At 38.4% G+C, this 18095-nt stretch overlaps 1 protein-coding gene across 2 annotated transcripts in view; it reads left to right on the top strand.

The window, feature by feature from the left end:
* Fer (FER tyrosine kinase) overlaps window positions 1-18095 on the top strand; it is a 323903-nt gene that overhangs the window by 54733 nt on the left and 251075 nt on the right. For both annotated transcript variants that reach the window (XM_013351613.2, XM_005361336.2), the window contains 4 exons: window positions 531-630; window positions 12127-12310; window positions 13766-13903; window positions 14504-14623. In XM_013351613.2, the coding sequence (XP_013207067.1) occupies window positions 531-630; window positions 12127-12310; window positions 13766-13903; window positions 14504-14623 (542 nt within the window). The remainder of the gene's footprint in view (window positions 1-530; window positions 631-12126; window positions 12311-13765; window positions 13904-14503; window positions 14624-18095) is intronic.

Here is an 18095-nt window from a genome sequence, read left to right as displayed (position 1 = left end):
ACACACACACACACACACACACACACACACACACACTTCCAAATACAAACTAAACTGTTTTATATAATATTACTTGAGTGTATATTTTCGTGGCTGACCATTGGTACATGGACCACCCCGCTCCTGGAAATGCTTTTTTTGCTTCTTCTTAATAAATCTACATTTAAACCCTTATATGCTGCAGAACACTTCTGGCTCAAGAACACTAAGACTCAAGGTTCATTGTGGAAGATGGGGAGGGAAGATTGTAAGAGCCATAGGATCAGGGAGGTTGCTGCGAGTCTCCTAGCGGCGTGTTATTCTTGATTTGTCTTTTAAAGGAAGTTTGCGTTTGTATGTCATATTGAATTTATCATGGATTTTAAAGCTGAGTTTTAGTTTATTGTCTAACTGTTTTTTTTTTCCCCAGCTAAGATTACTTGTTTCCTATTGGCCTTAAAATATGCATCATCCAATCTTTAGAATGTAAACTGTTGACTCATTTAAATGTAAACTCTTAAAAGTTTTTCTGCATATTGTTTCCTTGACAGGTCACAAAGACAGAATTGGAGAAATTAAAATCCAGCTATCGACAATTAATAAAAGAAATGAATTCTGCCAAAGAGAAATATAAAGAAGCCTTAGCCAAAGGTATGGCAGCACCAGGAAGAGTGTATACTGTGATGGTTGCTGTTCTGGTCGGCTGATAGGTGTCTTTGTAGAGTAGAATTATCCAATTTCGAGCAATTTACATTCTAAAATCTCAGAATATATCAAAATAGACTGGTTGTTGAGCTGCTGCAAATTCCCTTTTTTTTTTGTATTTTAAGAGCTTCAGAGTGATTCTGATTAGTTCACATTAGCTGTTATGTAGTGTTTGTAAAGGAAGCAAGGAATATGTACATCTCTCTTGCATTCGATTTACTTATTTAATTAGAGTATTAGATGAGAAAAGTAGTGTTCTCTGTTTAGAAGTCTTTTCAAACCTTTTTGCTTATAGCATTAAAACAGAAAAATCGTTTTATGGCTTAACATTGTCATTATAGCTTAATTTTCATGTTTTTTTTTTTTTTTACCTACCTTCCATGTCTCTTGCTCACTCTCTTCTCCATCCCATCCCTACCAATCCTTATTCTGTTTCCTGTTCAATCTCAGGAGCCCTTTATAGAGAAAATAGATTCTTTATGTATTTCTGTTCATCTTAACTATTTTGAGATTGGCATGTTCTTATTAATTTGGAGTTTTTTTCTTGTTTCATATCCATAGTCATTATTCCTTTGCTATTTTAAAGAATACTTTAGGTCCTCAGAAAGCATTCTTTTGAATGCTTCACCATCTCTCCTGCCCCCAGTGCTATTTTCTTTCCCAGTCTATCTGCGTAGTTAACTTGGAAAGTTGACTGCTTTGTCCTCAGCCAGGCCTCTCCAGCTTGTTAATTGCATTATAAACATCCACGTGAGACCCCACCCAGAGCCAGTGACAGCTTGAATGACTGTCCCTTATTCAGTTGTACTCCCCCTTCACATGGCTTTCCTGTCCCTTAGAGAATGACGAGTAAGGAAGAGAAGTTCATCACTGCTCTTAGATGCCTGTTTTAATGATGTGGATTTGTTTTGTTTAAACACAAAAATTTGTTGTGGTGTTTTAAATAGTTTTTGTTTTTGTTAATGCTTGCCTTACAGAAATTCATAGGTGATTCTTTTTGAGCCTGGTGAAACACTGTAGTAGCAAGCCAATGAGAATTTCTGAAGTCAATGCTTTTAATTGCCTCCCTCCCTTCGTCCTTCCCTCCGTCTCTCCATTTCCTCCTCTATTCCTCCTTCCCTTCCTCCTTTCCTCCGTCCCCCAATCCCTCCCTCTGTCCCTCTCCCCCCTTTTCTCCATCTTCCCCTTTTCTTCCTTTCTCTCTTTGTTGTGCTGTAGATAGAACCTGGAGTAAGTGCTTTACCACTCCTTGAGTGAGCCCCTAAACCCTGAGAAACTCTCAAAGACACACATTTACTCAGTCTAAGTTTATGATGGAAGACTAGTTGAAACCAGGACTGTGTGATTTCAGTTTCTGCAAACTGGTTAGTTTTTCTTTCTCCAATGACGAGCAAGAGTTCATAAAACGTTATTAGTGAAAATGGAAGACAAAAGCACTTTACCCTAACTTTTAGATGGTTAGTAACCCACACGTTCTTCTCTCATTTGTATTGAGAGTTGTCTATTTGTTCTCAAATATTTTGAACCCACTGTTTTTCACATATGTTCATGCTATGAAAATATACATCAATTTCACCTGTATTTTTATGTTTAGACACTTAAAATTCTGGATGTAGCATACTTTAAAAACTAGTTAAAAAGGGGTTTTAAAATTTTATATTATGTGTATGAGTGTTTTGCCTATGTATCTGGTGACAGGGTTCAGAAGAGGGCATTGGATTCCCTGTGACGAGAGTTAGGGGTGGTTGTGAGCCACCATATGTGTGTGTTGGGAACCCAACCTGAGTTCCTTTGAAAGAGCAACAAATTCTTTTATCCCCTGAGCCATCTCTTCAATCCCTAAAAAATTGTTTTAAGAATAAATGTCATTGGCCGGTGGTGGTGGCACGGTGGCACATGCCTTTAATCCCAGCACTCAGGAGGCAGAGGCAAGTGGATATCTGTGAGTTCGAGGCCAGCCTGGTCTACAAGACCAGCCAGGACAGGCTCCAAAGCTATACAGAGAAACCCTGTCTCAAAAAAACAAACAAAAAACCAACATCTCACAAAATAATAAATGTCATGAATGCTAATTTCACAAAATTTAGGTATTGCCATATTGAAGCAGATGGTATTAAATAAAGTGAACTTAAATATGGTTTTGTTGGAAGTTTTATAGTTTACTTGAGGATATAATGAAGAAATGAGAAAAGATATTTAAACAAATTGCTTACTAATTATGTATTTGGTTGCAGCCTACCGAATTAACTTGTGGCTAGAATTACTCAAGTTTTATATTTACCCAGCTTCAAAGTATTCATGCTAGTGTACGCCTCCTCTTGCATGAGTGTAAGCATGAATGCTTCTGCTTGATCTCCCATCCGATCAAGGAAAGGATGCAGGATTAGGTCACACCAGCCCAGTAGCGTCAGTTTAGGAAGGCCAGGAGGATCTTATCTCTCTCCTTTATTGTAAGAGTGGGGAAACAGCCCCCCTTCCTCCCAATTATCTGTTCTCTTTGAGGGATGATAGAGTGCTCAGGATTGGCACGTCCATGGTCATCCCTTATCCTATGCAGACCAAATAAGAGGGACCTGTTGCTGGAACTGTAGGCAATAGCTTCAGATCTCATTCAAAAGGAAATTTTTCTGTAATTGGGAAGTAGATTTTCTTAAATTGGCTCTTCATGCATTATGAATAGTTCTGCAATATTTTATAGCCAATTAAAATTGATTAGATCTTTGAGTTATTTCTTTAGAATACTTTAATCATGAAAACCAGTTTGGAATGAGTTCAGCTTTGAGACAGATGGTTAAATTTATGTTTAAATAATCTAAACTTTAAGAAAATGAGACTTTGTAAAGTCTCTTACTTGATTTCATCAAAGAATTCACTAAATAGACAGCCATCATTTGATTACAGCATTTATATATTAAAGTCATGTATGAGTGGTAGATGGAAGTCTTCTAGAAAATATTCTGGAATTCTAATTTGTATCATCTTGACTCCCCTGATGTCTGAAATGCATTTTGGATATGGTATTTGCTATAGTTCAAACTATGGGTGCCCTCTGAAATGTCCTCCAGAGTCTTAAGGTTCTGCTGCCAGTCATTAGGCTTTGGGAAGTTATTGGATCCTGAGGACTGTGACCTCATCAGTGCACTAATTCATTGATGGATTCCTAGTTCAGCTCCCATTGGGAGGCAATAGGCACCGAGGAAGTTGGTCCTAGTGAAGTTGGAATGTGTACATGGGGACTGTCCCCGGCTCCTCTTCCCCCTCCTGCTCCCTCTTCATGGTGTCCTTTCCCCCAAGACCACAAACAATGGGACAAGCTAAGCACAGAACAAAACTGTGAGACAAAAGCATCCTTTCTGCTATGAAGTTGAATTTCATCCCAGGGGAAAGCCAGACTGACTCTTCCTGATTCCCACTTTTGTTAAAAGCCTGAAAGTGGGAGCTTTTAAAATCCTACTCATCAGTAGATGGCACATCAGACACTCACTCATGGCCTGAGCTTTCCACCGTGGGAAGTTTAATATGACTGGAACCTCACAAGGTAAAGAGAGCAGACACTCTTAGTAACCTGATCTGCATTGCGTTAGAGCTGTGCAGAAATGCAGTGACTGCTAAGATAGACCTTAAAGGCTGAGATAGAAGTGCTGTGTGTTTTATTTATGCTTTCTATATGACGTGAAATGCAGTCATTTGGTCCTGCCTTCTTCTTCTGTATATCTGAGTGACACACAGGGAAATAGTAAGAGAAGTTACTTCCTTTAACTCATTTTTGACTACATTTGTGAAGCTATTTAGAAATGTTAGTTGTTGGACTTGAGTTAGGAGAGAGAGAGAGGGAGAGAGAAAGAGCATCAGAAGCTAATATTAGATAGTATACACTAAACAGCAGATGGCAAATTGTAATATTTCTTTAATTATAAAGTTAAAAATCCATTTAGATTTACATTTAATTTTTAGAAAGAGCTTTTAAATTCATGTATTAAGAACAGTCTCTTTGGACTAGAAATATGGCTCCATACATAAGAACTTAAGAATGTAAGTTCAGATCCGAGCATCTGCGTAAGAAACTGAGTATTGCTACTGACTTAAAAGCTAGCACTGGTGGGGCAGAGGCAGGAGCATACTGCGGCTTGGTGGTCAACCAGACTGTCTAAGAACAGTGACCTCCAGGTTTAATGAGGAAGACGATGGAGAGTAATAAGGAGAACAACACATGCCTTATTTTGGCCTCTACACACATACACATGGGAACAAATACACCCACAAGGGCATAACAATTACACATGGGAACACACACATGCACACTTGCATACACCGTCATACAAATTGTATGTGCGTACACATACACAGTAGAACTATTTATTCATTTCTTCCTGTTTGCTAGGTACTGGATTTTGAAGTCTCCATGAGACTTAGATTTTCAAGCAGAACACAGGTAATTAGCAGGTATCTGAAGCATATTAAACGGGGGCTGGAGAAATGTCTCAGCAACGACGAACATTTGCTGCTCCTGTAGCGCAGCCAGGTTCTGTTTCCAGCACCCACGTAACTATTTACAACTTTCTGTTAACTCCAGTTTCAGATCTAGCACCCTCTTCTGGCCTCTGTGGGCAATTGGGATGTACACAGTGCACACACGTACATAGTGCACACACGTACATACAGGAAAACACTCATATATGTTGAATGAAAAATCTCTTAAAAATTAAATAATGATTAGTATGGTGGGGAAAGATGAAACATAGATAGGAGTTTGAGGGGTAAGACCATTAGGTAAGTCTTATGGAAAAGTAACCATTTAATAAGAGGTAAAGGCAGTAAGGGAACCCATCAAGTGTTGTTCTAGACGAAGAGGACTCTAGGTAGAGGGGCTAGCCTACTCATATTTAATTGCACTGACTGCTGAAGAAAGACATGGATTGATGAGAAGAGCAGGCGGCACGAGAGCTGTGGGGTATCTCAGGCCACAACAGCTAAATACTCTGGCTCTTCCTCTAAGTGAATGCCATGCTGTTGGAAGACTTTGAGCAGAGAAGTGATGCGAATCAGCGTGTTAACAAGATAGTTCTGGTAGACTTATAGGAACCTGCCTATACGCACACATACAGGGGCCTTGTGAGATCAGAAGAGAATATCAGATCCTCTGGAACTGGAGTTCCAGGCAGTTGTGAACCACCAAGTGAGTGCTGACGACCAAATTGAGGTCCTCCAGAGAGCAGTTCTTAACTGCTGGACCATCTCTTTGGCTCTGACAGTTCATTCTTGTTATTTATGGTAGTTATATTTTGTGAAGTCACTGAAAACATTGAACTAGTTAATGAGTTGTTAGGGGAGGAAAAGGTTTAATTTATACAAGCAAGATCAATTTTCCATAACCTGGGAATATATCTTTATTATATGTGTAGCACGACACCTTGTTTAGTGTATGGTTATCATTATTACAACTAGCAGCACTATAATTTGTGATTAAACAGAGATTATCCAATATGAGTGTTTTCTCCATCGAGCACATTACAGCCTTGATGGCAGGAGCAGTAGACAGCAGATTACACAGTAATGTGAAGAGGATTAATAATAACGGAGAGATGGAAAACCAAGTGGGTAAAAATTGGATGTGTAAACTCAGGCAGCGCTTCCATTTCCAGATGCCTATTCCCAAATAATCACACAGAAACTTACATTTGTACACTTCCAGCAGGTCCAGTTATTCCAGGGTCTGAAGAGGCACTACTTGAAAGAACATGGGCGAGAGAGAGGAACGAGACCAAGCAAGATTTGTTGTCAAAGTCTTAGTTTATTAGCGTAATGGTTGCGGCTTTTATAGCCCTTGAATGAGGAATTTGGTTTGGGGTGGGGGGTTTTGCAAAGGTCAGTAGTCAGCACACGTGGTCAACACAGCTCTCAAGGTGATTGGGATATGGGGGCTCTCTGCAAACATTCTTAGGACAATGGTCCCTGCCATCAAGATAGTTGGGATGTGAGGCAGGTTCCGTCAGCAAATAGTTCTCAAGGTAGTGGGGCTTTCTGCAAACATTCTTAGGACAATGATCCCTGCTATCATCTTTGGGACAAGGGTTCCTGACATATATTAATTACAAACTGTTTGGCCTATAACTCAAACTATTACTAACTAGCTTTTACATCTTAAATTTACCCATTTCTGTTAGTCTCTGTTTTACCACGATGCTCATGACTTGTTATCTTATTTTCTGTTTGCCCCACTTGTTTGACAGACATCTCTCCCGACTTCGCCCTCCTCATCTGAGTTCTCAGTCTGATTGTTCCACCTAACCTTATTCTGCCTGAATATTGGTCAAACAGCTTTTGTTATTATCCAGTGAGAGGAATACATATTCACAGCATCCAGAAAGTTCCTCCCATAGCAGATGTGTGACACCATATTAACACGGCAAAGTTAATTACAAAGTGATTACAAAGGGAAATAAAACCCTAACTTTACTGAGGGGAAAGAAGCATGTGCCACCTTAATCCTCACAGTAACTGTAATAACTTCAAAGAAAACAAATTTATTGAGCTCATGGTCCTGGAGTTTCCTGCCCAACATCAGATATCACCATTGCTTTGGGTGGCTCATGGTAGAACAAACTGCTGACATCATGAGCTCAGAAGTGCCACTGTCTCAGCCAGAACACATTGGGGACCAAAGCTTTAGCACATGAACCCTCATGGGCTGGTCATTCAAGGTACATTTTAGTACTTGGATAAGGGAGAGGGACATGTCTCTCTTCTTTAACTTAAATGCTGAGCATTGCCATCTGGGCTTGTAGGACAGCACAGCCATTTTCAATATAAAATGACAAAATGCTTATAATTATTCAAATCAAAGCAGATAAAGTAGCACATAGTTGCTTTGTTTGGGAAAGTAATCACTTGTTACTTATTATCAGGGAGTTTGTACCATACTATTCAAGAAATGGTAATCAATTCAGAAGTTTATAGTACCAGTGCTTGACTTTCTAGATGAGCTTAATGAGTAGTGTAGCTTGTCTCTCATAAATGTCAGCCTTACATAATTGAGTTTTTCCAGCTTCATAATACTGTTTATGGCATGACATGTTGTATACACACTCTGTTATTACAAAACATTAGACAGATTCATCAACAAGTAGTGGTGAAAGAATTATAATTCAATCTCTCTGTGAATTTCATTACATGGAGGAGGAAAAATTGGATGTTTTCCTCCCTGTTAATTGACACATAGAATAATTCCTCTGTTGCTTCAGCGCCTCTAGTCAGTTCAGGAAACACGCACAGCAACAGAGGCCTGTGAACAACAGCTTGTCCACCTGTACACTTCAGATCACCTTTAATCTTGTGTGTGATTAATTTTAAACTATCTTAGAAAGTATGCCAGTGATCTAGCTAGAAACACGTCAGGTGGTGCTTCTGTTTAAACAATAATTCTGTTAAGTGAAAGAATTAACAATTTTTAATCTTGTCTTTGTTCAGTTTTAGTTATAGTACATATTAGTGGTCTTTACTGTGATATTTCATGCATATTTATCACTGTATTTTGCTCTTGCTCTCCCTGCCCACTCCCCCCATTTCCTCTGTCTCCCTTCTACTGTTGTTCATCTTACCTAATAATCCTTCTTTCTTCCATGTTGCATAAATCTCCTTACCCTTTCTAGTGCCCATCTTTTGTTTTATATACTATAGATTTTGGGGTTTACTTACATGGTTTCAGTGTGACTGTAAATATTTATTTGTCAAACACATCTATAAAAGTGCCATAGAGAAGAGGTCTTCAGAAGTCTGTACCTGTAGGGGAGGGTGTAGTAGATGGACTGGTGGTCGTGTGTCTGCCACAAGCATGCTTTACAACCAAAGGGAGTCGTGTGGGTAGAGGAGTGCACTTTCTGCGCAGAACCCTTCTAGACTATAGCTTCAGATACTGTTTTAGACCTCAGGGTGTTATTGAAGAATTCTTATGTTAATGGAATGGATTATTAATGCCTTCAAAGGCAGCTTATTTTTTAAGTTTTATTCATGACTGTCAGTAAGAAGTTGGTAACTAAGATTTTGACCATAATGTTCCTATTTAGGTTGTTGCTGATATAATACACCTAAATCAGAAAAAAGAAGCAGCTGTGAAATTAAGTTTGCTTTTATTTTGTATTATTAACACTTTGTGAGTGAGTGCTGTGTATTTATTGAGTCATTCTACACAAGATAGAATATCAGATGTGTAGTGTGCAGTTTAAAATCTGTGAAAATAAGGAAACAGATGGATGGTTTAAATGTCTCAGTGAAAATGTATGTGTGGAGATATGACTTCTGAAGTTAGGAAAAAAATTAAGCATGAGTTAGGAATTCTAGAGTTAAAGTAAAAAAAAAAGTCCCACACAATAATTCAGAAATGGGGACATTAAGAGTGGAATTAGTTGGGTTCACTCATCAGGACTTTTAAAGTACAAATAAGTGTCAGATTATACCACAATACTCAGATACTCTTAATCGGTAACTATTGTGTTCTTATGAACATGTAGACCTTGGAAGGGATCTTTTGGCTTAAACTGTTCTAGATAATTGTACATAGTCCTGTGAATTGTGTTGTCAGAATTAAATTGTTTAATTTCAAGTATCAAGCTAGCAAACCAACATAAACATTGAAGTGGGCACAGGAAGAACAGCAGCCCTGGTAACCTGTGCCTCACCCAGGCGGTAGTGCCACTTAGCTTCTAGTCAAGACGGGGCAGGTGGAAATCTTGGGCTTTGACTGTCAGCTTCCTACAGGAGTTCACTCCTGTGGGTGGGAGGAACAAGTAGTCATTGTTTAGAGGAAGTTCCAGGGCAGTTGATTGACCTAGGACTTTCAGTGAACTTTATTTCTGCAAGAAGGATGCTAATTCTAGTATTCATGGGTAGAAATACTGTATATATGCTATTCTCAGTTATTCTGTGAGAGAATAAATTCATTGGGGTGTTAAAAATTATTTACAATTAAATTTGAAATGATTTAATTGCAAGTAATAAGATCATTGCAAGGACATACTCTTGAGTTAAAACTTCTTTAAGGATTTAGTATAACTGAGGTAAAATGTTCATTGGATTATGATAAACATTCTTCAAATCTAAATTTTAAATAGGATGGAATTAAAAAAACAGAACAAAACAAAAAACAAAGAACAAAGGTAACCGGATAGGAATAAGAGTTCTTTTATATTAAGTTATAGTGTTGTTAATCTGTATGAGTACCATACTGATTCATGACATAAAATGTCTTATCTTATTGCAGTCAAATAATATAAAAATTCCATTTTTTTGCAGTTTAATTTTTATTAGAATTGAATTACTCTTTTCTGCCACCCCCAACTCAGAGAAATACAGCACTAGGGTTAACATTTTGTAAAATAATTTGTGCAGTTATTGAAATTCTTCTGCATCAGATCTAGCTATTGGTGGGCCTGGACTTCCTTTGTAAAATAATTCTGCTCATCTTTTTAGGAGAGGTCTGCAGTGGTTTTGGTATTTGGGCAATTCAGATTTGTGGGTCATAGAAGCATACTAGTCTAAAGGAAGGGTGGTTTCCTTTGTATTTTTAGTAGATATTTAGACATTTAATATATTCTTTGACTAATTGATACATGTGTATGAAGTGTCTTGAACACATCCACTCTCTTAACACAGTCACCTCTCCCTCAGCCCACCAACACATTTCCATCCTGTCTTTTCTGTTTTTCTTTTTCTTTGAGATCACAACCCATTGAGTATAGTGTGATGCCCACATACACTAATGCCCTTATACACATAGGTGTGGAATTAACCACTGGGGCGTGGGCAAGGTCTTAGTGCAACATGCTCAAGAAGTGACTTCTTCCCACAGCGGCCTTCAGCTGCCAAAGGGTCCTCACTGTGGGCGGGGCCTCAGGACTGCCTCCCCAGACTGGATTTTTAACTTGTCTGGATTTTGTGCAGGAAGCCATAGCTGCTGTGGCTTCCTGTGTGGACAGCCTTGTTGTGATCGAAGGCAGCGTTTCACAGTGCTTCTACCCATCCTTTGGCCCTTATGTTCTTCCATCTTATGTTCCTGTCCTCATAGTTAGAGGGGGTGCGAGAGATGCAAGAGATTGCACTTCTCACTGCATTCTCTCTTCCTGGAAATAGCGGTAGGAGCCGTGTCCAAGTCTCTGCAAAAACCTCACCTTTTCTTTGCTTTTTTCAATGGGACTGGAGAGATTCTCAAACAGGTGATAACAGCAGGTAATTACTGAGAACCTCAACAGATTAGCAGCAAAGAAAAGCTTCTCTTAGTAAAAATTCTTGCTATGGGGCTGCAGAGAGGTCAGTGGTTAATAGAAGAGCACTTGCTGCTTTTCTGGAGGACCAGAGCTCTGCTCCCAGCGCCCACAGCATGTGGCTTACCCCACATTCAGGATCTGACGTCCTTCTCTGGCCTCCATGAGCATCCCCCAGACATGGCAGTCACACAGACACACAGATACACACACACACACACACACACACACACACACACACACCCCTTAAAAAACAATGTAAGGTCTCTTTCTAGGGTAGGATTTTATTTGAAGAACTTCCTTTGAAGAAGGGAAGAAATTAATAAATATTTTAAAAAATCTTTAATTTAAATTGATGTCATATTTACTCAATTTGTACCAATAATCTGTGACTTGCTTAAAATTGTATTAATGGATATATTCATTTACTTATGTTGGCAATATATAAATATTTTAAATAATTTCTATAATAAAGAACCACAAAAGTTTGTGATTCATGACATTTATTAGTATTTTCCAGTTATCTCCCACATTATATGTCTCTGCTTAATTGCCAAGTTGTCCTACCTCTGAAGAGTCTGTCTTCATTTTCCTGAACTTGACTTTCTCTCTGCTACCTCTTCCACATTGCTTATTCTTTCCAAGTCGTCTTCAGTTTACCATGCTCTTCATGAAGGACTCCTTCAAACCTGGATCCCTAAGCTCCAACACAGAAGTGTCCAGTTGATAATATTCACCATGAGGGAGGCTGTATTGTTTGTTATCTTTGTGACTCTTAAGTTTGTTTTCTCTACAAGCCTCCTCAGAGCATTCTTGTCTATGGATTATTAGACACAGCTTTCAGTTTTGACATCCGCATGTTTTCCTGTGTACACATGTTCTCATGTGACCTGATGTGCTGTGAGTGTACATGTTCTCATGTGAGCAGCTGTCCCCATGTGCTGTGAGTGCCCTTGAACAGGAGGGTCGGATCTCTGTATTGGTGTGTGCTGACTTTGACTGAGCATGGGTTGCTCAGGAACTCTGTGCCGAGTACTGACAAGCAGTCCTTGGCAGAGCAGCTCTCTTCACACAGTACATAGTCAGCACAGTTGGTTTTTTATTAAATGTGGGAAATAACAGCTTTCTGGATTGCACGCAGTGAAGATAATGCTTATCTCTTTGCTGTCTTCAATGTTTTCCTCAGGGAAGGAGACAGAAAAGGCCAAGGAGCGCTATGACAAAGCCACGATGAAGCTCCACATGCTGCACAATCAATATGTGCTGGCCCTGAAGGGCGCCCAGCTCCATCAGAGTCAGTACTATGACACCACACTTCCTCTGCTGCTGGACTCTGTGCAGAAGATGCAAGAAGAAATGATAAAAGCACTGTAAGATACATTTCCTGTTTATCATGAGTCCCTTCCAAATAAGAGTCAGCGTTTCTCCCACGCTTTAGAAACTTAATTATTATGCAGCCCCTGGACACCTCAGACCCATGTAACTTAGTTTTGAGTTTTACTTGTGTTCCTTCACTTATACTCATGACCTGGCATGCCTGAAGGATAGACCTCAATATATTTTATTTGTCATTACTTTGCTGTTCCAGTTAGCTGTGTGTTTAAATAAAAAATGGTGTGTGCAGTGAATACCTGCTTGGGAATGTATATGTGGGCCAAGTTTCCTCCCTTTTAAGGACTCACTAGTGCACTGCAGTTAATAGGTCACATGCACATATGTACTGTCCTGTATATAGGACCAAAAGATGATGACCCGTATTTAGTGGACGTTTCTTTCTTTATTTCCTGGTTGAGCATTTTGCAAACCTTTAGATTCAGTTTTCTTTCACTGAAAATATATGTGGGAATTTTTTTTATGATTCAATTTAAATGTTTTTGTCCCTAATACTATTTTTCTATTAAAACGAAGCAGTTAGTTGGGTATGGTCATGCAGACCCTTAGTCCCAGCTGTCAGAGACGTTTGTCGGTACAGATCTCTGTGAGTTTTGAAGCCAGCCTGGTCTACATAGTGAACTCAGCTCCTGTCTATCCAGGGACACACACACACACACACACACACACACACACACACACACACACACACACACACACACACACACCCTGTCTTAAAAAACAACCAACCAAAGAAACAAAATAAACTTAATTGAGGTAACATACAGGGGGAGCTTATAAGTAATGAATAAGTAATTATTTTAGAAAACAGACAAATCCTGTGTTTTGTTTATTTGGGTATATGCAGAATGGGTTTATTTGCCATACTTGCTTTGGTATAATAACCAGTATTTATAAAGCACAACCCTTAAAAGTAGGGATCTGGGCTGTGTGACAGAATTCTTTTCCTTTCTCTTTAATTAGAACAAGCTAATAACCTTAATGAAACTTTTGCTGCAGATTGGAGGTCAGGAGAAGAGACAGAAGCCACCAAAGTTGAACTAAGATACATCTATTTGCTTATCTATCTTACTTATATATATCTATACATCCCTAGGTCTAAGAGGGGAATGAGACATTTGAGGAGTGTCTTACAGAGAATCCAGTGTTTTATAAGAATATTGAAGAATAGAAAGTTATTAGTACTGGCTGTCCCTGCCTTTTGAACATATCAAATACATACTGGAATTGGTAATGGTGTGTTCACATTGTGGCACCGTTACATAGTCCCTTCATGTTCCATGTGTATGAAATAAGGTGGTGCACAAAACCACCACTCAGAAGACAATGATATTGTGTTTCCTATATTTATCGTTCTTATGTTTATTGTTCTTTCTGGGTCTGTGTTTCTCTTGACGAAATATTAAAATGTATAATTTTATTTTTGCTTTCAGAAAAGGTATATTTGATGAATATAGCCAGATAACCAGTCTTGTTACAGAGGAAATAGTGAATGTTCATAAAGAGATTCAGATGTCCGTCGAACAGATAGACCCTAGCACAGAATATAATAATTTTATAGATGTTCACAGGTATGGTAGTTTCATTCTTTTAAGCTGTTTATGAAGATAACATTTTTCATAATTGAATATTTAATGAACTTAAGAAATAATATTATTAGAGCAGTTTATTTTATATGAATTTACTTTTATTTTTAAAAGACTTAAAGTTTTATTTTTTACTTTTATTTTTAAAGTCTTAAAGTTGGTAACTAATTTATAAAATTATATTTAAGGCTTTGAATTGACATGCCATTATTTAAATCCATATTTAACTTATGAAATTGTATTTTCTTGACATTTACATAATAAATAACACTATGAGCTTATATGTATATTAATTTTTCTGAGGCATCAGTTACTTTCCCTTGCATGCAACTTGTTTTATACTTTAAAAAAATTGTTATGGGGATAAACTGACTTAATGTGTATGTATATTCTACAAATGAAGAAATTAAGACTCAGGTTACATGACTAGATAATTAATGCCTAGGGTTTTCTCTAAGTTATACTATTTGGTTACTTTGTTAGCATAATTTAGAGTAATATTAAATATTTTGCTTTTGGTATGCACTGAGATAGATTATGATTGTATATTAATATTGATTAGACTTATTTGGCATACTTTACTAGAACAACAGCTGCTAAAGAACAAGAAATCGAATTTGATACTTCCTTATTAGAAGAAAATGAAAACCTCCAGGCAAATGAGATTATGTGGAATAATTTAACTGCAGACAGTTTGCAAGTGATGTGAGTACTTAGAAAATCTAACTGTGTAAAGGTGGGTGTTACCACTGCCTTAGAGCTACTGTATCTCAGCAGCTTTAGTCCCCAGTGTTCGGGGATTAAAGCTTGAGCATGCTCCCTCATTGTTCTGGGCCTCACTGTCTTGAGTCTCTCACTGAACTGGAAGTTTGCTTGTCAGTCTCTGCTTGCTGGGCATCAGCATTGGACTTCCTTGTCTGTGCCTCTCAGTGCTGTGAATATAGGGTGTACCATCATGTGGGCTTCTCTGTGGGGGCGCTTGGCATGGAACATGGGTCTTTATGTATACCACACAGCACTCAGCCAGCTAAGCCCCAGATGACGTATTTTGGGAAACATTATTTTTCCTCATTGTTATCATTAATTTTAGTAATTTTAAAAATCTGAATTTTATTGTGATGTTGCATTAATTTTCCACTGGTTGCCAGTATACTAGAATGATGCTTTATTCTACCTGTACCTCTAACTTGAATTGCCCATGGATGTTTCAGTATAAGTCATCTGTAAGTTTTTTTTTTTTTGGTTTTTTTTTTTGGTTTTTCGAGACAGGGTTTCTCTGTGGTTTTGGAGCCTGTCCTGGAACTAGCTCTTGTAGACCAGGCTGGTCTCGAACTCACAGAGATCTGCCTGCCTCTGCCTCCCAAGTGCTGGGATTAAAGGTGTGCGCCACCACCCGCCGGCTTGTAAGTAGTAGTTCTTATCTGGACTGCATTTGTCCTCTGTGGGACATTTGTCAGCTGGGAACATTAGGTAGGGATGCTGCTGAGCATTCTGTTGTGTAAAGGTAGGAAAAAGAATTTCTGACAACAGTTTCAGTAGTGTTGAGGTTGAGAACCCTGCTGTGAATGATAGTGAGCACAGGATTCTCTTACAACACAGAATGATTGGTAGAACATACGGGTATGACATCCCATTCCTTGATTCATGTGCCCCATGTTAAAGAAGTAGTATCCATTGCTCCTGAGTTTTTGTTATTGCTACCTTGCTCCCCAGTAACTATTCATCATTGTGTTTTATGGTATGTTTAAAGTTACAAGATTAATACTCCGAAGAAGTTAGTACTAAAATTGATCATTTATTTTAATGAACAGTAAATAGAATGAAAATATAGATACTGGAAAATAATGTGGTGATTTTAAAAATAGCTACCGTTAAGAGCTTGTGAGCAGAGATTTTGTGGCCAAATGATTTGTTTTATTGGCTTTCAGAGTACAATGGAATCAGTTATCTCAACACATCACTATTTATTAATTTAATGATGAAACCTTGACCCCCCACACCCAGTAAATTAAAGATAATAGATCTGTGATAATGTAGTAGATTAGTTGCTTATTTCTTAACTTGGTAAAACTTTATCCACATTTCACTGAACAGGATCTATTCAAGGTATGAATAGAAGATAGACAGACATGTGTATGTGTGTTTGTGTCTTTATGTATGTGTATTTTGCAGTGCTAAGGTTCAAGTCAAGGGCTTCGGTGTGTTAGGCAAGACGTCTACTGCTATTCTAGTTTACTTTCTGTAGTTGTGACAGATACCCTGACTAAAAGCTGCTTTGAGGCAGGGAGGGCTTGTTTAGCTTACAAGCTCAGGTTGTGATCGTCATTGAGGGAAGTCAAGGCAGGAACTTGAAGGCAGTCCTGCTTTACCATTCTACATAGTATTGCCTCTGTCCATGGAGGTGAGAAGCAGTTGTTTGTAGGGAATTAAAGATCAGAAGTTATTTCCAAACAATGCTGTACTGGCTGGTTTTATGTGTCAACCTGACACAAGCTAGAGTCATCAGAGAGGAAGGAGGCTCAGCTGAGGGACTTCCTCCATGAGATCCAGGTGTGAGACATTTTCTCAATTAGTGATCTATGGGAGAGAACCGAGCCCACTGTGGGTGGTGCCATTCCTGGGCTTGATCCTGGCTTTTATAAGAGAGCAGGCTAAGCAAGCCATGTGACAGCAAGCCAAGTGTACCACACCCCCATGGGTTTTGCATCAGCTCCTGCCTTTGGGATCCCTGACCTGTTTGCGTTCTTGTCTTGAATTCCTTCAGTGATGAACAGCAATGTGGAAGTGTGACCTAAATGAACCCTTTCCTCCCCAACTTTCTTTTTGGTCATGGTGTTTCATCACAGCAATAGAAACCCTAACTAAGACAAATGTGAACATCTGATACAAGCCATCCAAAAAGTAATTGTGATTAATACCAGCGCTAAGATTAAGGCTTTTATTTCTTTTGGTGGTATTTTCCAATCTTTAGCAAAGTCTCTTTAGTATGCTAATACCTATCAATATGACATATTAAAATTCTACAAGATTGTGTAAAGTGCTGAATCTTTTGATCTAAAGTAAGGCCTAATCCCTAGGCTTTGTGTTTTTCAGTAAATTGTAAAGAGAATTTAGGATCACAACATATTTAGCTTTTCTAATAGAATATAAACATAGTCCCCTCACTGAGTAATAGTAATATGTAGAGAGGTAATTCTTTTGGATCTTGTGGAACCCAGGTTAGCAAATGTATTTATAGAACTTGAGAATCAGATTCATTTTGTTTTTGTAGAGCCTATAAACTAAGAGTAGGATTAATAGTTTAAAATGTTGAAAATATCAAAAACATTATTTTTGTGGTACATGAAAACTGTGTGAAACTTGAGTATCAGAGTACACAAGTAAAGTTTTATTAGTGCACAACCATGTTCATTTATCTGCCATCTGTGGGTGATTTCACATCAACAGAATCAGGTAGTTGCATTGTGACAGCAAGTATATGTGGCCCACAGTATAAGTCACAGTGACACAGTTAGTGGCTGTGCACCATTTTGAGTGCCACACATCTTGATGTACTGCATACAGCATTTCATTTTTGTTACCAGTAGATGCCTATTGTGTCAAAAAAGAAGAGCAAATGGTTTTCAGATAACTGACCTTTCGGTACTGTGGACTATTTTGTTAATGACTGATCTCTAATTAGACATAGCTAAAATTTTGTCAGGCTGTATTCAAGGAATATTTTTGAAATTGGTGACTTGAAAGCTTTGGGAAAATGTCAAAGAATTAGAAGGCAGGTGTTAGGATAGCTTGAGGAAAACACACGGTTTAAAAGAAATAGTTGGATTTGTTGGCTTGGAAGTAGAGGAGGTTGAGCTGAGTTTGAAACATTCAACAGAAACGTCTGACTGCTTGGTTATTTAGGAACCATCTTTTGTTCATCTTGAGAAAGGTTCGAAGATTTCAAGGATGACACCAATGAACATGACAGAGTAGACAGAGGAAAACCCACAAGGCCCCAACTCTACCAAAGATCTATAGGCAACTGAGAAAAAGCTGGGAACAGGAGGGGTGGTCCCTCCAGGGAAGGGCACATCCATTCGTTGGCCAATGCTAAGTGGGTAGCTCTGAAAACATACATACAAATAACATATGTACCGAGCAGGGCATATTTAGGAATATAATACACACACACACA

This window comes from Microtus ochrogaster, linkage group LG4 (genome assembly GCF_000317375.1).
Source record: "Microtus ochrogaster isolate Prairie Vole_2 linkage group LG4, MicOch1.0, whole genome shotgun sequence".
Classification (NCBI taxonomy): Eukaryota; Metazoa; Chordata; class Mammalia; order Rodentia; family Cricetidae; genus Microtus; species Microtus ochrogaster.
Note: the sequence above shows the minus strand (reverse complement) of the source record. Positions and strands in the feature narration are given on the sequence as shown.